Raw genomic sequence first — 19,487 nt, 5'->3', positions numbered from 1 at the left:
CTAAAGGTTCTTTTTGAATCAGCTCCCATTTTTTCCTTAGGACATAATTCAGAGTAACCCATCGTACTGTGTGCTCTAAAACTAGCTGTTCTAAGAAGTTAAGGTGCGGAAAATTTAAGTGCGGAAAAATTGCTCTGTAAAACTTGTCTTCATTTGACACAACCAATTTGTAGGTGGGGGAAAAGTCGCACTTTACTCTCTCTCTTTTTAGATTCAGTACCTCTCATCTCCCGCAACACTGCACTCACAATTTCCCTCCATCTGGGGACTAGCAGTATGACGTTACTAAGTATATTGGTGTACCTAGGAGTCAGAATTTGTATCCATGCTAATTTTGCTTTATGACCCTCTCGGAAATTTTAACTCATAGATTCTATGGACTATTTTAGAATAGGTGCTACCCAAATAACACTATAGCGCATCATCTGTCCTCCTGTACTGTATCACTGATTTGTGCCATTCCACCAGGTTTCAGTAAGTCTTGTTAAATCCAAAATCTCTTCCATCAACTCTCCTCCTAGTTTATCTCTTTCTGCTTTAAGGCTGCTTCCATTGTACTGAGATACTTCCATGATTTTATTTTTGTCTGTTTGCCTATTTTTATTTAGCTCCATCATCTAAAGCCCATGTTATTTGTCTAGGACTTTCCCATATGATCTCAACCTGCCCCATTCCTGTTCAGCTACACCTTCTTCCCTCGTTCTTTACTGCCAGATCCAGAGTTGTGCTTGTATTATTCACATCCCTGGCAGATATGTTGTCTGAGCTGAGTGCTCCTCTGCACTCAGAAATGTTCCTGCTGATTAAGGTTTGATAGTTCCATTTAGGCACAGTCCTGCAGTGGGGGTGGTGCAGAGCCAATACAGGGTCCTAGATCGAGTACTAGGTGGCATTCTGATTCAGAGATGCAGTGCTTTCCCCTTGGATGCACACAAGGTACATGCCAGCTGCCACACCCCTTCATGGGATGCAGATGATCAGCTAGCATATCGGCACTATTCATCCCTGGATGTAAATCTGTGGTTTGATATAGACATGGAGGCAGCTAACATAACCTAGGAGGTTCCAAAAAGCAGGCCTTTATTTGCATTTTGCTCGCAGGTGGCTGCCCTTCCTGACGCGTCACCATTAGTGTGTGCTCATTTTGGTCCAGGAACAAGAGAGATTTTCTTGAGTTATATGAATTATAAAGGAAATGAATCCTTTGTGTGGCAGTGCCCGTATCAGTATGGTATGTTCACAAATACAATCACAAAGAAGATGCTAGTGTAAGATGATCAGATACTTTCTTTGCATATTGTCCCAATATTGTTGTTCATGAGGTCATTTTGCAGATGAAAGACGAGTCTGCTTGAGTGTCATGATTATAACATGATGAAATTAAAAAATATTGAGCAAAACTGATATATATAAAAATCTTGCAATTGACACCATGCTCTCTCTGACTGAAGGGACGTCTCTTGCACAATGGATGATGGGATCGCTCTTGGATCTATTAAAATGTCAATTTAAATAACGTTTAGACCATGTCCAGTTGATATAAATTGTCCAGTTGACAGTTGATATAAATTGGTGTAACTCCAGTCAAGCCAATGGATCTACGCTAATTTACAGCAGCAAAGCACTGGTCCTGTGTGTTTCCTTGGCTCTTTGGGGCATTCAGAAATTAGCCAATTGTATATAAACAACTTATAAGTCATCTTACAACCTTAAATAAATACTGAATAAAACAGAAGCAAACATACAAAATTCCCAACTATAGTCCATGTCATTTTGTGCTAAAGGAACGAAGAAGAAAATTTGTGCATTAATAATCATAAAAGAAAAGGTTTCTTAGAAAGTAATTTAAAATATCACAATAGTAATACAAAATTTGTGTATATTAAGCAATAAAATAATTTATTCTTGTCCTTATTAAAAAATTCTCTATTTTGTCTTTGTTTTCTCAAAAGAGAGCTCTACACCCACTTATGAAACTACTACAGCCATTCCTGACACCATTGCAACTACGACACCAGAGCCAACCACCACTTGTAAGCCCTATTTTATCTTTGCTTTACTAATATTGTATCTATTTTATATAGAACCCACATACTGAAAATATAGACTAGAATTTTACAGTTTAATGACCATATTCACTGAAATGAAATCACTAGCACGAGGACTGGATGATGGAGCTAGGCTGTTCTCAGTGGTGGCAGATGTGACAGAACAAGAAGTAATAGTCTCAAATTGCAGTGTGGAAGATCTAGGCTGGATATTAGGAAAAACTATTTCACTAGGAGGGTGGTGAAGCACTGGAATGGGTTACCTAGAGAGGTGGTGGAATCTGCATGTTTAGAGGTTTTTAAGGCCCAGCTTAACAAAGCCCTGGCTGGGATGATTTAATTGGGGTTGGTACTGCTTTGAGAAGGGGGTTGGACTAGATGACCTCCTTGGTCTCTTCCAACCCTAATTTTCTATGATTCTATGACTTCAGAAGATTAAGCATAAGAATAATAACTATGGGCAACATGAGCTTTGGAAGAATGCATCATAGGAGAAAAAATGATCACTGTTTTTGAGAAACAGAGTGAATGAAGAAGGCAGTGGCTGTAATGTATCTGGACTCAGATGTAAGACATCTGGTCACTATATCAGAAACATTCCTTGGACATTTTAGTTAGTATTGGCTTGAACCTAAGTATTGTCATATGGATTAAAATAGAAAGATGAATGCTTAAAGAAGCATCATGATGTGGAGCAATATATCAACTTTAGTTGTAGCAACCAGAGAGTTTTCACAGGGACTGATCCCAGAGGAGGGTTTCAGAAGGGGCTGGTAATATCTACGGGTGTCTGAAGTCAGAACTGCTCTGATATGCTACCATAAGCCTGGAGGGAGCAGCTCCTCATGGGAGAGAACGTAGTCACAGGACAGCCAGCCCCTCTCACACCTTGCCATAAACCTCCCTTTCTGCAGGGTTATAGGGAGCACCGCGAGCGGAATTTTGTGGCACACACAGTGTGCACCCTCTATGAAGTTCTTTCTAGTGCCAAACAACATTGGATGTGAGAAAATTTATGCTTTCTGAACAAGTTACTATGTTTATACAGGAAAAAAGAAAAAGCTTTCTAGAAGCCTAAGTATTTTGTACTAATAGTTTGTGTTATGTGCTTTTTTTCAGTTGAAACAATGGGTGATGGTGAGTCTGTCTACATACAGTATTGTTTACATTTATATTGATTTTAATTTACAATGTTATGCATTTAGCTAACAACTTTCTGTGTTCTGGTTTGGAAAATGACAATGTCCTGTGAACTTAATTATGATTGTCATGAAATTGAAATTGAAGCTTGGAAATGAGAAGTGAGTTTCATGCTTGGGAAAGATAGTTCAGAGTGCTGGAGCCCAAAGTCTCCTATTCATTCACAGAAAAAGCACAGCACAAGCCATAGCTACGCGGGCCAACATTCCTCATTTGATGGGACTTCTCGGGTGAGGCACATTGACCACTGAGTCCTTGGCCTCTCTGCTGAGATAATCATGTCAACTAGGATAGTGCTATGGCCAACCAGGAGCTAAAGGAGGGACTAGCTTCTCAATAAATGGCATTGCATTGCCAGTATGGGACAAATTTTAATTGGTAACCAAAAAGCATTAAAACATCTCCATGTGAAATGGACAAATAGTCTAGCAATCAATTGATTTGTGTCTTTCACAGAGCTGGTGCTAAAACTTGCAAATGGGCCAAACCACTGTGCAGGTCGTGTTGAAATCCTTCACTTAGGAGGCTGGGTAAAAGTTTGTGGTGATTTGTGGGACATGAACGATGCACGAGTTGTGTGCAGGCAACTGGGCTGTGGCAAGCCTGTTGCTGCTCTGAGAAATAGCTATTTTGGAGAAGGCTGGGCAAGTCCTTGGATGACTCGTGTGAGCTGCACTGGCTCTGAAGACTTTTTGTGGTCTTGCCCTTATGAAGACCCATACTATTCATGTGGCGTTTATGGAGATGCTAGTGTCATATGTGCAGGTATGTATTCTCTTTTATTGAATATCTGTAGCTTTTATAATCAGCGAATCAGCTTTGTGTTTGTTGTAAAATAGACTAAGGATTGTATTTTAAAAAGTTTTGCTTTACACTTTTTCTTTCAGTGTATATATCATATTCTTAGCTAAAATACACTTCAAATATGTAATCCATACTTTAAAGGAAAGTTCATTAGGTGTTGATGTAGATTATATGAATGAGTGATGTGATATGAACCATCGTGTGTGTGTGTAGGTCAGGAGTTTTATCAGCTGGGTTAGTATGGTCCCAATCCGACATCCCTTAAGGTCAAGGGATATTTCTCCATTAACTTTAGTGGGATTGGGTTTGAGTCACAGGAAGCACAATTTTATTATCTGCGGGTTATCCCAATGATTAATATAATTAACTTTTTGCAAACATGGTGTTTCATGCTTCTGCTTTGTTGCATGAAACATGACATCCTCAGTGAAGGACCCATCCAATAGGAATGTCCCATGTCTAAAAGTCTGATGTTTCTGCATCAACAGGTTCTGGACTAACAGCGCCTCCAGAAACGGGTAACTCAAGATTTATACTTTACCTTGTAAATTATGGACTTGATCCTGTTAGATGCTGAGCAATCTGGCTCTAATTCAGCAAAGCTCTTAAGCAGAGGCTTAAATGTATGCCCTTAAGTAGTCCTATTGCAGTCGGTGAGACCACTCATGTGTTTAAATATTTTGCTGGACCAAAGCCAGACTGCTCAGTACCTAGCTGAATAGGTTCTATATATTGAACTGCACATCTCCGGAATCTGTACTTGAGTGTCTAAATGCACTTACAATACAGGTATAATAGATGGGAACTCTAACCAGAAGTGTATAATACTGCTATACAAGAGGCTGAGCTGCTGCTATTAAGAACTGAAACAAAGGAGCTGTTGGATGCAATCTCTTATATTTTTTTTTCTTGCTGAAGAAGAAACAATGTAATGTTTTGAAAGTATTGGTCTTCATTGTAGGCACTGAAAAGTTTTATCTCCTTTGGTTGTGGATATTAAAACTGTAATAAGTATTGTAACAAGTACAGGAAAAAGCTGATGTACCCAACCTATAGTTGTGGGCATGGAATTCACAAGAACTACACATCTAGATAAGCCCATGTTTAGTTGATACTAAATAATAAGAAAGGAAAGATTTCTTCCAGAAGATTCTGTGGCACCACTTTATATTTGGCTCTGTAATAATGTTTAGTCCAGATCCTCACCCCATTTGAATTGGTGTGACTGATCCAAGTGAATGTATCTACACCATTGTACACCAGCAGGGGATCTGGCTCTGCGAGATTCCTTGACTATTTGGCACATTCATCAAATTACCCAGTAATAAAGAGATGAACAATTTAGAAGACACCCTTAAACTATAATAATTGTTCAAAGAATAAGAAACAAACACAAATTCCTTCACTATATACTAGGGCTGTCGATTAATTGCAGTTAACTCACACAATTCACTCAAAAAATTAATCGTAATTAAAAAAATGAATGGTGATTAATCACAGTCTTAATTGCACTGTTAAACAATAGAATACCAATTGAAATTTTATTAAATATTTTTGGATGTCTTTCTACACTTTCAAATATATTGACATTAGTTACAACACAGAATACAAAATGTGCAATGCTCACTTTATATTATTTTTGATTACAAATATTTGGTCTGTAAAATGATCAACAAAGAAATAGTATTTTTCAATCCACCTCATCCAAGTACTGTAGTGCAATCTCTTTATTGTCAGGTTTCAGAGTAGCAGCTGTGTTAGTCTGTATTTGCAAAAAAAAAGGAGTACTTGTGGCACCTTAGAGACTAACAAATTTATTTGAGCATAAGCTTTCGTGAGCTACAGCTCACTTCATCGGATGCATTTGGATGCATTTGCATCTGATGAAGTGAGCTGTAGCTCACGAAAGCTGATGCTCAAATAAATTTGTTAGTCTCTAAGGTGCCACAAGTACTCCTTCTCTTTTTATTGTGAAAATGCAGCTTACAAATGTAGATTTTTTTTTCTGTTACATAACTGCACTCAAAGACAAAACAGTGTAAAACTTTAGAGTCTAGAAGTCCACTCAGTCCTGCTTCTTGTTCAGCCAATCACCAAGAGAAAAAAGTGTGTTTACATTTATGGGAGATAATATTGCCCACTTCTTATTTACAATGTCATCTGAAAGTGAGACTAGGAGTTTGCGTGGCACTTTTGTAGCTGGCATTGGAAGGTATTTACGTGCCAGATATTCTAAACATTCATATATGCCACTTCATGCTTTGTCCACCATTCCAGAGGAAATGCTTCCATGCTGATGGTGCTCGTTAAAAAAATAATGCATTAATTAAATTTGTGACTGAACTCCTTGCGGGAGAATTGTATGCCTCCTGCTCTGTTTTACCCCCATTCTGCCGTATATTTCACTTTATAGCAGTCTCGGATGATGACCCCGTAAGTTGTTTATTTCAAGAACACTATCACTGCAGATTTCACAAAATGCAAGGAAGGTACCAATGTGCGATTTCTAAGGATAGATATAGCACTCAACCCAAGGTTTAAGAATCAGAAGTGCCTTCCAAAATCTGAGAGGGATGAGGTGTGGAGTATGCTTTCAGAAGTTTTAAAAGAGCAACACTCTGATGCAGAATCTAGAGAACCCAAACCACCAAAAAAGAAAATCAATCTTCTCTGCTGGTGGCATTTGACTCAGATGATGAAAATGAACATGCATTGGTCTGCACTGTTTTGAATTGTTATCAAACAGAACTTGTTCTCAGCATGGGCACATATCATCTGGAATGGTGGTTAAAGCATGAAGGGACATATAAATTTTTAGTGCATCTGGCACGTAAATATCTTGCAACGCCAGCTACAACAGTGCCATGCAAATGCCTGTTCTCACTTTCAGGTGACGTTGTAAATAAGAAGCGGGCAGCATTTATCTCCTGCAAATGTAAACAAACTGTTTGTCTGAGTAGTTGGCTGAACAAGAAGTAGGACTGAGTGGACTTGCAGGCTCTAAAATTTTACTTTGTTTTATTTCTGAGTGCAGTTTTTTTGTACATAATTCTACATTTGTAAGTTCAACTTTCATATAAGAGATTTCACCTGCAGTATTTGTAATGGGGAAATTGAAAAATACTGTTTCTTTTGTTTTTTTACAGTGCAAATATTTGTAATAAAAATAAGTATAAAGTGAGCACTGTACATTTGCTCTTATGGAGAAGTTGTTGTTCCCTCTCACCAACAGTAGTTATTCCAGTAAAAGATATTGTCTGACACACTTTGTCTCTCTTACAAAGAAGTGCTATAGAATTTAATAGAAAATTATACCCTATCATTTTAACTGTTCTATAGAGTTTTTATAGGCATTGATATTCCTGCTATAAAATTCTATATGGTGATTCAAACACCTATAGAAAAGGCATCATCACAATTAAATTTTATAATTTTTAGAATAACTAGCAAACTCTACTACGTTCCTATAGATGTAATGTCGGTTAAGTCTAAACCCTTTTCTATCGACACCCCTCCTAGTTTACCTCTTTCTACTCTGAAGCTTCTTCCATTGGTACAGAGACATTTCCATGATTTTTATTTTTGTTTGTTTGCCTATTTTTGTTGAGCTCCATTATCTAAAGTCCTGTTATTTGTCTAGGACTTTTCCAGGGGATCTCAACCTGCCCCATCTCCTGTTCAGCTGCCCTGTTTTCCCTGTTCTTTACTGCCAGATGCAGAGTTGTGCTTGTATTATTCACATCCCTGGCAGATGTGTTGGTCTGAGCTGAGCTCTCCTTTGCACTCACCCTGCTAATTAAGGGTTTGATAGTTCCACTTAGGCACAGTCCTGCAGTGGGGGTGGTGCAGAGGCAATACAGGGTCCTAGATTAATTTTTTTAATTGTGATTAATTTTTTTGAGTTAATCATGTGAATTAACTGTGATTAATCAACAGCCCTATATAAAAGTTCTAAATACGATTGTTATGTTGATTTATAATATTTGTCTTTAAATTGTTCAGGAGGTTTTCTTAAAGTGCCACTGTGCATCCCGAGGCTGGGATTTAGAGCATATTTTGCTGTTCCTCTGCTCTTGCATATCATTGGCTATTTCTATTGCAAATTAATGTTCACCTCCTTGATAGCACAATAGCAGGATCCATTGTCATTATCATAAATGTCTTCTCTAATTGTGCCTTTGTCTTACTACAGGGAGCACCTCTTTCCCTCCAGTGAGCACCACTCTAAATGGTAAGTGTTGTTTTACCTTGTTTTAATAAAATTTCTTCTTTTACTATGGGATTCGGCACCATCGACCTGATCACAAGAACAGCCATACTAATTCAGACCAGCAGTCCATCTAGTCCAGAATCCTGTCTTCTAACAGTGGCCAATGCCAGATGCTTCAGAGGGAATGAACAGACCAGGGAAATTTTGAGTGATCAATCCCCTGTCCCAGCTGCTGGTAGATGGTGGTTTAGGGACACCCAGAGCATGGGGTTGTGTTCCTGACAATCTTGGCTAATAGCCATTGATGGACCTTTCCTCCATGAACTTCTCATTCTTTATGAACCCCAGTTATACATTTGACCTTCACAGTATCCCCTGGCAATGAGTTTTACAGGTTAACTGTGTATTGGATGAAGTATTACAGCCTTTTGTTTATTTAAACTTGCTAATCTATTAGTTTCATCGGGTGAGTCCCCCTAGTTTTTGCGTTATGTGAAGGGGTAAATAACATCACCATACTCACGTTCTTCATAACATTCATGATTTATAGATGTCTATTCAATCACCCCGTAGTGGTCTCTTTTCTAAGTTAGAGTCCCAGTCTTTTAATAAGAAAAGGAGTACCTTGTGGCACCTTAGAGACTAACAAATTTATAGAGCATAAGCTTTCGTGAGCTACAGCTCACTTCATCGGTATGCATCCGATGAAGTGAGCTGTAGCTCACGAAAGCTTATGCTCTAATAAATTTGTTAGTCTCTAAGGTGCCACAAGTACTCCTTTTCTTTTTGAGAATACAGACTAACACGGCTGCTACTCTGAAACCAGTCTTTTTAATCTGTCCACATATGGACAGATTAAAACATTCTATAACTCAAATCAATTTGTCGCCCTTCTCTGTACTTTTTCTAATTCTTATACATCTTTTAAGAAATGGGGTGACCAAAACTGCAAGCAGTATTCAATATGTGGATGTACCATGGATTTTATTGTGGCATTATGATATTTTTTTACCTTATCTATTCCTTTCCTCATGATTCCCATCATTCTGTTAGCTTTTTTTGCCTGCCACTGCACATTGAGCAAATGTTTTCACAGAACTACTCATGATGACTCCAAGATCCCTATCTTCAGTGGTAACAGCTAATTTAGATGCCATCTTTTTATACGTACACTTGGGATTACTTTTTCAAATGTGTTTCTCTAATGTTGATCCAGATGTGTGATCTGGCCTATGGAATCCCCACAGCAGTCAATTGGATTTCCATACATGGACCAGATTCAACCCAGTTACCAGAAAGTTATGAAAAGCAATGAAACTATAACTAATGTGCTAATAATAATTCCCTTACATCTATTTTAGGGCTGGCATTGAGACTGGTGAATTCATATAGCAGATGTGAGGGTCGTGTGAAGTCTTTTACGCAGGATCCTGGGGGACAGTGTGTGATGATTCTTGGGATCTCAATGACGCAAATGTTGTGTGCAGGCAGCTTGGATGTGGATATGGTGTTGCAGCAAAGACCAATGCCTATTTCGGTCAAGGCTCAGGAAATATTGTTCTGGATAATGTGAATTGCAAAGGATGGGAATACAGTCTATGGGACTGTCCTCATTCAGGATGGCTCTCTCATAACTGTGGTCATTCTGAAGATGCCGGTGTCATCTGCTCAGGTAAATACAAGAGTTTGCAGGTGTCTTACAGGTGAATGACATGCTTTTCACCATGTCGAAGATGTTTTTGAAAGTCACATTACAAGGTTTTCAATACATGAAATACAGTTTTGGAAATGGATCCCGTACCACTTTTCTACTTCCTCAAACATTAGTTCCATGCTTCAATCAGCCAGCCAGTTAGTTCCATGGTGAATGTGAGGGTGCTAGCATAGAATAAAGATGTACCAAAAAAAAAAGTGGGAGGGGTGGAGGGGAAGCACCCTAGGATAGCCAAGTAGTGATGATATTATTCTGAAGTTCCAAGGGCAGTATCTGTCAACCAGGGTAGTTTTCTGTTCTGGTAAGCTCACTTCCTTTGAAAGTAAAATATTGTAATGGTGATAGGCCGTGGAAATGGGATGGGGGAAACCTAGATTTTATTCATGACTCTGCCATGCCACTTAGTTTCTTTTGACCTCATTCACCTAAAAGTAAAATAGGGATAATGAGACATAGTCAACTTCATGAAGCACTTGGGATCCAAAGATGCAAGACCTATTTAAGTTTCAGCCATAATCACTTGCCATCGAGAGAGGTAAATTTTTCTGGGAGTTTTTTCACTGAGCTCAGTGGGAGTCAAGCACGTTTTATGATAACCCGTCACAAGATATGACAAACATGGTGTCTTCAAAGTTTGCTCTACTTGTTTTCAGACAATACATCCTCCAGTAAAGTCATGCAGCTTCGAATGTCATTTCCCCTTATAATGTTATAAATACATCCGAGCTAATACCAGATGTTTTTCCCCTTCATTAGCAATTTCAAAATATCATTTGTGGTCTGGATCAAAAACCAAATATTTGAAAATTTCAGTAAATCGAAAAGTTGAGAAAAGTATGTTTCAGCTAATTCAAAATATTTTATTTGAATAAAATCAAAACGTTTTGGTTTGATTTTAGCTCGTTTCAAAGGTTTGGGGTTTTGTTTTTCCTTTTTTTTTAAAAAAAGTCGATTTTGAAACTAAAAGTCATTTCAAACCAAATAAATGAAATATTTCTTTGACATTTCAGAACCAAATATTCTTAGTGGGGTGTTTGATATATGTAACATAATTGACAATGAATTGAAACTAGCATGAATTGTGCAATGTTTTGGTGTTGCCGAATCTGCAATTTTGCTGAAAAACGTTTTGTCCTAAAAATTTTGCCCAACTCTACGGCACTAATACATACTAAAAACTGTTAATATAATTTCTTATGTTTCTCCCTACTCGATGCTGGATATCCAATTTCTATGCTTCTATTATCTTCCTGCAGGAACATCAGGATCCACTCCATCATGGCCCTGGTACACCACAGCTGGTAAGTGCTAAGTCATTCTGCGTTCATTAAAATGTTTTTCTCTGATAGGGTTCTGTGCTAGAAATGTTTTGAACCTGTAGCCTATGGTTTTAGAGTAGAATTGCCAGATGAACTGAAATGAGAGAGAGGCTAGGTTGAATAGCAATACGAAGGGCACATTTCAAACGTGGTACAGGCAATAAATGTTTCTCAGTAATTTGTTGAACTGTGTAGGTCCATTACATGCACCCCTACTCTTGCATATTATACCCTCAGAACACTGAGGTGTGGAGAGCAAATATAGTTTTCTTTTCAAACCATCCGACTCTCTTACTTTTGTTCCACCACTCCACCCTAGAAGAGAAGAAGATCCTGACATTTAGATTGCCCACTAGTCTTTCTGCCAAGCATCTAAATAGGTCATTTCCCAGGAGGACAGTCTAAGGGACTGTCCTCGTTGAGGATGGCTCTCTCATAACTGTGGTTATTCTGAACGATGCCGGTGTCATCTGTTTAGGTAATAGCATTCTTTTTTGGTTTGAATGAAAAGTCAAATATTTGAGATGTTCAGTAAATCTAAAAGTTGAAAAAATAAGTTCCAGATTATTCAAATATTTTATTTGAACAAAATACTAACATTTTGGTGTGCTTTTCAGCTATTTTTACGGGTTTTGATTTAAAAAAGGTAATTTTGAATCTGAAAGTCATTTCAAACTAAATGAAATATTTCTTATTTTTAAAAAGAAATGTTCCTAGTGGAGTGTTTGGAATTTGTATTGAATTGAACTATTAATTGAAAATGGCATGAATTGCACACAATTTTGGTGTTGCCGAATCTGCAATTTAGCTGAAAAAACTTCTGGCCTAAAATGTTGCCCAACTCTACAGCACTTATAACTGAAGCTATAATTTCTCATGTTTCATCTTTGCAGCTGCTGGACATACAAGCTCTCCAACAACAGGTAACTCATCACTTGCATGTTATCCATCATGACACAAAATTTTAATATGCTGAAATGCACATGTACAGATCACGACTGAATTTTATTTTAGGCAGAGCTGGTAGCGCCACTTATAATTAAGGTTGACTAACACTTTCCATGATAAGACCCAAATTGTAGTTGCTTATTACTTTGCCAAACCTCAACCATTAAGGCTCAAATCCATTTGTGCCAGAGGACTGATGTATTGTGGGATGTGTCAGGGTTCCCTCCCCACTCTGAACTCTGGGGTACAGATGTGGGGACCCACATGAAAGATCCCCTAAGCTTATATTCTACCAGCTTTGGTTAAAACTTCCCCAAGGGACAATTCCTTTCCTTGTCCTTGGACGGTATTGCTGCCACCACCAAGTGATTGACACAAAATTCAGGAAAAAGGGTCACTTGACTCCCTGTTCCCCCAAAATAGTCCCCCAAGCCCCTTCACCTCCTTTCCTGGGGAGGCTTGAGAGTAATGTGAGTACCGACCTGACCCTTGGTCTCTCAGATGCTGAAAATCAAACAGGTTCTTAAAGGAAGAACTTTATTTAACGAGAAAGTAAAAGAATCACACCTGCAAAATCAGGATGGAAGGTAACTTTACGGGCTAAAAAACAGATTTAAACACAGAGGATTCCCCTCTAGGCTCAGCTTCAAAGTTACAAAAAACAGGACTAAAACTCCCTCTTAGCACAGGGAAAAGTCACAAGCTAAAACAAAAGATAATCTACGCATTTCCTTGCCTTTACTTTACAATTTCTGTAATTTTACAGGTATCATTTCAGGTATGTTTTCAGCAGATGTTTTACCTGCATGGTCTCTCTCTCTCCGTTCAGAGCGGGAACAAACAAAGGCCCTGGTCTACACTGGGAGGATGGGGGGGGAGGGGGAAATCGATCTAAGTTACGCAACTTCGGCCACGTGAATAACATAGCTGAAGTTGACATACTTAGATTGACTTACCGTGGTTTCTCCACCGCAGTGAGTCGACTGCTGCCACTCCCCCGTCGACTCTGCCTGCACCTCTCGCCGAACTGGAGTACAGGAGTCGACGGGAGAGCGCTCGGGGTTCGATTTGTCGCGTCTAGACTAGTCGCGATAAATCGACCCCCGCTGAATCGATCGCTGCCTGCCGATCCGGCGGGTGGTGAAGACATACCCAAAGAGAGCCCAAACAACCCTCCACCCCCGGATTTGAAAGTATCTTCGTTCCTCATTGGTCCTTTTGGTCAGGTGCCAACCGGGTTATTTGAGCTTCTTAATCCCTTCAGTACGTCTGGCCAGGAGGGATTTAATGCTACTGCATACATAAGGTTGTTACCCTTCCCTTTATATTTATGACAGGACATTTCAACTAAACGTTTCAGCTGTTACAAAAATAAGAGTAGGGAAAACATGTTGTTTTGCCCAGGTTAAAAACCTTCTTCCAGCTGTTTCACTGAAGAATTCTAGTGCTTCCAGGATTGGGTGTGGGGATTTGAAATTTAGCAGAAGGGATGTGCATCTTGCCATTCCTCTGAAAATTCACCATAGGTCTCTAGTTTATGCTTCTGTTCTCTTCCTGCAGGAACACCGGGATCCACTCCATCATGGCCCTGGTACACAACTGGCAAGTGCAAACTCATTCTGGTTTCATTAAAATGTTTGTCTCGGATAGGGTTCTGTGCTAGAAATGTTTTGAAAACTGTAGCCTGTGCTTTTAGAGTAGAATTTCCAAATGAACTGAAATGAGAGAAAGGACAGGTTGAATAGCAATAGCAAGGGCAAATTTCAAACATGGTACAGGCAATAAATGTTTTGTTGAACTGTAGAGGTCCATTACACACCCCTGTTCTTGTGTATTGTACCTTCAGATCACTGAGATGTGGAGAATAAATATAGGTTTTTTTCAGTCCATCCAGTTCTGTCATTTCTGTTCCATCACTCCCTCCCTAGAAGAGAACAAGATCTTCACATTTAGATTTCCCTGCTAGCCTCCCTGGCCAGAACGTAAATAGGTTATTCCCCAGGAGACATTAAGGCACTTTTCTGACCTGTTAATATATGGTCATTCCACTGATTTTGAAAGGAAATGTCTAGCATGATAACGAAAGAAAAAGAGAAAACAAAGGCGTAATAACAGTGAGCAAAAAGAGCTTATGACAAACGCACCTTGGGAGAAAAAAAAGATTGCTTTTTAAATGAACACAATGCATGAAAGAAGGCAGTAGAGGTAATATAGCCGTACTTCAGGAAGATGTCTGGTACACTGTTCTAGAAATATTCCTTAGAAGTTTTAATCTGATTTAACTTCAGTACGCTCAGGATTTGTGGGTTCTCTAATTGTCCCTTTGTCTTTTATTGCAGCAAGCACTCCGTTTCCTCCAGGGAGAACCACACCAAGTGGTAAGTGCTGTCTCGCCCTTGATTTACTAAAATCTATTTTTTTTTACTGTGGGATTCGACATCGTACTGATCCAGATATGTGACCTGATCTGGACATGTAATCCCCAGAAGTGTTCAAATGTGGTTTCATATGTGGGTCAGATTGACCCCGTTGTCACGGTGTTACCAAGAGGGAAAGAACTAACTAATGTGCTAATAATAATTCCCTTACATCTATTTTAGGGCTGGCATTGAGACTGGTGAATTCATATAGCAGATGTGAGGGTCGTGTTGAAGTCTTTTACGCAGGATCCTGGGGGACAGTGTGTGATGATTCTTGGGATCTCAATGACGCAAATGTTGTGTGCAGGCAGCTTGGATGTGGATATGGTTGTTGCAGCAAAGACCAATGCCTATTTCGGTCAAGGCTCAGGAAATATTGTTCTGGATAATGTGAATTGCAAAGGATGGGAATACAGTCTATGGGACTGTCCTCATTCAGGATGGCTCTCTCATAACTGTGGTCATTCTGAAGATGCCGGTGTCATCTGCCTCAGGTAAATACCAAGAGTTTGCAGGTGTCTTACAGGTGAATGACCATGCTTTTCACCATGTCGAAGATGTTTTTGAAAGTCACATTACAAGGTTTTCAATACATGAAATACAGTTTTGGGAAATGGATCCCGTACCACTTTTCTACTTCCTCAACATTAGTTCCATGCTTCAATCAGCCAGCCAGTTAGTTCCATGGTGAATGTGAGGGTGCTAGCATAGAATAAAGATGTACCAAAAAAAAAGTGGGAGGGGTGGAGGGGAAGCACCCTAGGATAGCCAAGTAGTGATGATATTATTCTGAAGTTCCAAAGGGCAGTATCTGTCAACCAGGGTTAGTTTTCTGTTCTGGTAAGCTCACTTCCTTTGAAAGTAAAATATTGTAATGGTGATAGGCCGTGGAAATGGGATGGGGGGAAACCTAGATTTTATTCATGACTCTGCCATGCCACTTAGTTTCTTTTGACCTCATTCACCTAAAAAGTAAAATAGGGATAATGAGACCTAGTCAACTTCATGAAGCACTTGGAGATCCAAAGATGCAAGACCTATTTAAGTTTCAGCCATAATCACTTGCCATCGAGAGAGGTAAATTTTTCTGGGAGTTTTTTCACTGAGCTCAGTGGAGTCAAGCACGTTTTATGATAACCCGTCACAAGATATGACAAACATGGTGTCTTCAAAGTTTTGCTCTACTTGTTTTCAGACATACATCCTCCAGTAAAGTCATGCAGCTTCGAATGTCATTTCCCCTTATAATGTTATAAATACATCCGAGCTAATACCAGATGTTTTTTCCCCAATTCATTAGCAATTTCAAAATATCATTTGTGGTCTGGATCAAAAACCAAATATTTGAAAATTTCAGTAATCGAAAAGTTGAGAAAAGTATGTTTCAGCTAATTCAAAATATTTTATTTGAATAAAATCAAAACGTTTTGGTTTGATTTTAGCTCGTTTCAAAGGTTTGGGTTTTTTTTTCCTTTTTTTTAAAAAAAGTCGATTTTGAAACTAAAAGTCATTTCAAACCAAATAAATGAATATTTCTTTGACATTTTCAGAACCAAATATTCTTAGTGGGGTGTTTGATATTGTAACATAATTGAACAATGAATTGAAACTAGCATGAATTGTGCAATGTTTTGGTGTTGCCGAATCTGCAATTTTGCTGAAAAACGTTTTGTCCTAAAAATTTTGCCCAACTCTACGGCACTAATACATACTAAAAACTGTTAATATAATTTCTTATGTTTCTCCCTACTCGATGCTGGATATCCAATTTCTATGCTTCTATTATCTTCCTGCAGGAACATCAGGATCCACTCCATCATGGCCCTGGTACACCACAGCTGGTAAGTGCTAAGTCATTCTGCGTTCATTAAATGTTTTCTCTGATAGGGTTCTGTGCTAGAAATGTTTTGAACCTGTAGCCTATGGTTTTAGAGTAGAATTGCCAGATGAACTGAAATGAGAGAGAGGCTAGGTTGAATAGCAATACGAAGGGCAAATTTCAAACGTGGTACAGGCAATAAATGTTTCTCAGTAATTTGTTGAACTGTGTAGGTCCATTACATGCACCCCTACTCTTGCATATTATACCCTCAGAACACTGAGGTGTGGAGAGCAAATATAGTTTTCTTTTCAAACCATCCGACTCTCTTACTTTTGTTCCACCACTCCACCCTAGAAGAGAAGAAGATCCTGACATTTAGATTGCCCACTAGTCTTTCTGCCAAGCATCTAAATAGGTCATTTCCCAGGAGACAGTCTAAGGGACTGTCCTCGTTGAGGATGGCTCTCTCATAACTGTGGTTATTCTGAAGATGCCGGTGTCATCTGTTTAGGTAAATGCATTCTTTTTTGGTTTGAATGAAAAGTCAAATATTTGAGATGTTCAGTAAATCTAAAAGTTGAAAAAAATAAGTTTCAGATTATTCCAAATATTTTATTTGAACAAAATACTAACATTTTGGTGTGCTTTTCAGCTATTTTTACGGGTTTTGATTTTAAAAAAGGAAATTTTGAATCTGAAAGTCATTTCAAACTAAATGAAATATTTCTTATTTTTAAAAAGAAATGTTCCTAGTGGAGTGTTTGGAATTGTATTGAATTGAACTATTAATTGAAAATGGCATGAATTGCACACAATTTTGGTGTTGCCCGAATCTGCAATTTAGCTGAAAAAACTTCTGGCCTAAAAATGTTGCCCAACTCTACAGCACTTATAACTGAAGCTATAATTTCTCATGTTTCATCTTTGCAGCTGCTGGACATACAAGCTCTCCAACAACAGGTAACTCATCACTTGCATGTTATCCATCATGACACAAAATTTTAATATGCTGAAATGCACATGTACAGATCACGACTGAATTTTATTTTAGGCAGAGCTGGTAGCGCCACTTATAATTAAGGTTGACTAACACTTTCCATGATAAGACCAAATTGTAGTTGCTTATTACTTTGCCAAACCTCAACCATTAAGGCTCAAATCCATTTGTGCCAGAGACTGATGTATTGTGGGATGTGTCAGGGTTCCCTCCCCACTCTGAACTCTGGGGTACAGATGTGGGGACCCACATGAAAGATCCCCTAAGCTTATATTCTACCAGCTTTGGTTAAAACTTCCCCAAGGGACAATTCCTTTCCTTGTCCTTGGACGGTATTGCTGCCACCACCAAGTGATTGACACAAAAATTCAGGAAAAGGGTCACTTGGACTCCCTGTTCCCCCAAAATAGTCCCCCAAGCCCCTTCACCTCCTTTCCTGGGGAGGCTTGAGAGTAATGTGAGTACCGACCTGACCCTTGGTCTCTCAGATGCTGAAAATCAAACAGGTTCTTAAAGGAAGAACTTTATTTAACGAGAAAGTAAAAGAATCACACCTGCAAAATCAGGATGGAAGGTAACTTTACGGGCTAAAAAACAGATTTAAACACAGAGGATTCCCCTCTAGGCTCAGCTTCAAAGTTACAAAAAACAGGACTAAAACTCCCTCTTAGCACAGGGAAAAGTCACAAGCTAAAACAAAAGATAATCTAACGCATTTCCTTGCCTTTACTTTACAATTTCTGTAATTTTACAGGTATCATTTCAGGTATGTTTTCAGCAGATGTTTTACCTGCATGGTCTCTCTCTCTCCGTTCAGAGCGGGAACAAACAAAGGCCTGGTCTACACTGGGAGGATGGGGGGGGGAGGGGGAAATCGATCTAAGTTACGCAACTTCGGCCACGTGAATAACATAGCTGAAGTTGACATACTTAGATTGACTTACCGTGGTTTCTCCACCGCAGTGAGTCGACTGCTGCCACTCCCCCGTCGACTCTGCCTGCACCTCTCGCCGAACTGGAGTACAGGAGTCGACGGGAGAGCGCTCGGGGTTCGATTGTCGCGTCTAGACTAGTCGCGATAAATCGACCCCCGCTGAATCGATCGCTGCCTGCCGATCCGGCGGGTGGTGAAGACATACCCAAAGAGAGCCCAAACAAACCCTCCACCCCCGGATTTGAAAGTATCTTCGTTCCTCATTGGTCCTTTTGGTCAGGTGCCAACCGGGTTATTTGAGCTTCTTAATCCCTTCAGTACGTCTGGCCAGGAGGGATTTAATGCTACTGCATACATAAAGGTTGTTACCCTTCCCTTTATATTTATGACAGGACATTTCAACTAAAACGTTTCAGCTGTTACAAAAATAAGAGTAGGGAAAACATGTTGTTTTGCCCAGGTTAAAACCTTCTTCCAGCTGTTTCACTGAAGAATTCTAGTGCTTCCAGGATTGGGTGTGGGGATTTGAAATTTAGCAGAAGGGATGTGCATCTTGCCATTCCTCTGAAAATTCACCATAGGTCTCTAGTTATGCTTCTGTTCTCTTCCCTGCAGGAACACCGGATCCACTCCATCATGGCCCTGGTACACAACTGGCAAGTGCAAAACTCATTCTGGTTTCATTAAAATGTTTGTCTCGGATAGGGTTCTGTGCTAGAAATGTTTTGAAACTGTAGCCTGTGCTTTAGAGTAGAATTTCCAAATGAACTGAAATGAGAGAAAGGACAGGTTGAATAGCAATAGCAAGGGCAAATTTCAAACATGGTACAGGCAATAAATGTTTTGTTGAACTGTAGAGGTCCATTACACACCCCTGTTCTTGTGTATTGTACCTTCAGATCACTGAGATGTGGAGAATAAATATAGGTTTTTTTCAGTCCATCCAGTTCTGTCATTTCTGTTCCATCACTCCCTCCCTAGAAGAGAACAAGATCTTCACATTTAGATTTCCCTGCTAGCCTCCCTGGCCAGAACGTAAATAGGTTATTCCCAGGAGACATTAAGGCACTT

The 19,487-nt window shown here is 39.3% G+C and overlaps 1 protein-coding gene across 1 annotated transcript in view; it reads left to right on the top strand.

Moving 5' to 3' along the window:
- The first annotated feature begins 3,805 nt into the window (after positions 1-3,805).
- LOC119859027 (deleted in malignant brain tumors 1 protein) overlaps positions 3,806-19,487 on the top strand; it is a 39,652-nt gene continuing 23,970 nt past the window's right edge. The window contains 12 exon segments of the mRNA XM_043519375.1: positions 3,806-4,013; positions 8,245-8,283; positions 9,677-9,934; positions 11,233-11,277; positions 12,189-12,218; positions 13,804-13,845; positions 14,583-14,621; positions 14,844-14,986; positions 14,988-15,157; positions 16,460-16,504; positions 17,416-17,445; positions 18,237-18,248. Coding sequence (XP_043375310.1) covers positions 3,806-4,013; positions 8,245-8,283; positions 9,677-9,934; positions 11,233-11,277; positions 12,189-12,218; positions 13,804-13,845; positions 14,583-14,621; positions 14,844-14,986; positions 14,988-15,157; positions 16,460-16,504; positions 17,416-17,445; positions 18,237-18,248 — 1,061 coding nt within the window.

The sequence above is a fragment of the Dermochelys coriacea genome, chromosome 7, assembly GCF_009764565.3.
Source record: "Dermochelys coriacea isolate rDerCor1 chromosome 7, rDerCor1.pri.v4, whole genome shotgun sequence".
Lineage (NCBI taxonomy): Eukaryota > Metazoa > Chordata > Testudines > Dermochelyidae > Dermochelys > Dermochelys coriacea.
Note: the sequence above shows the minus strand (reverse complement) of the source record. Positions and strands in the feature narration are given on the sequence as shown.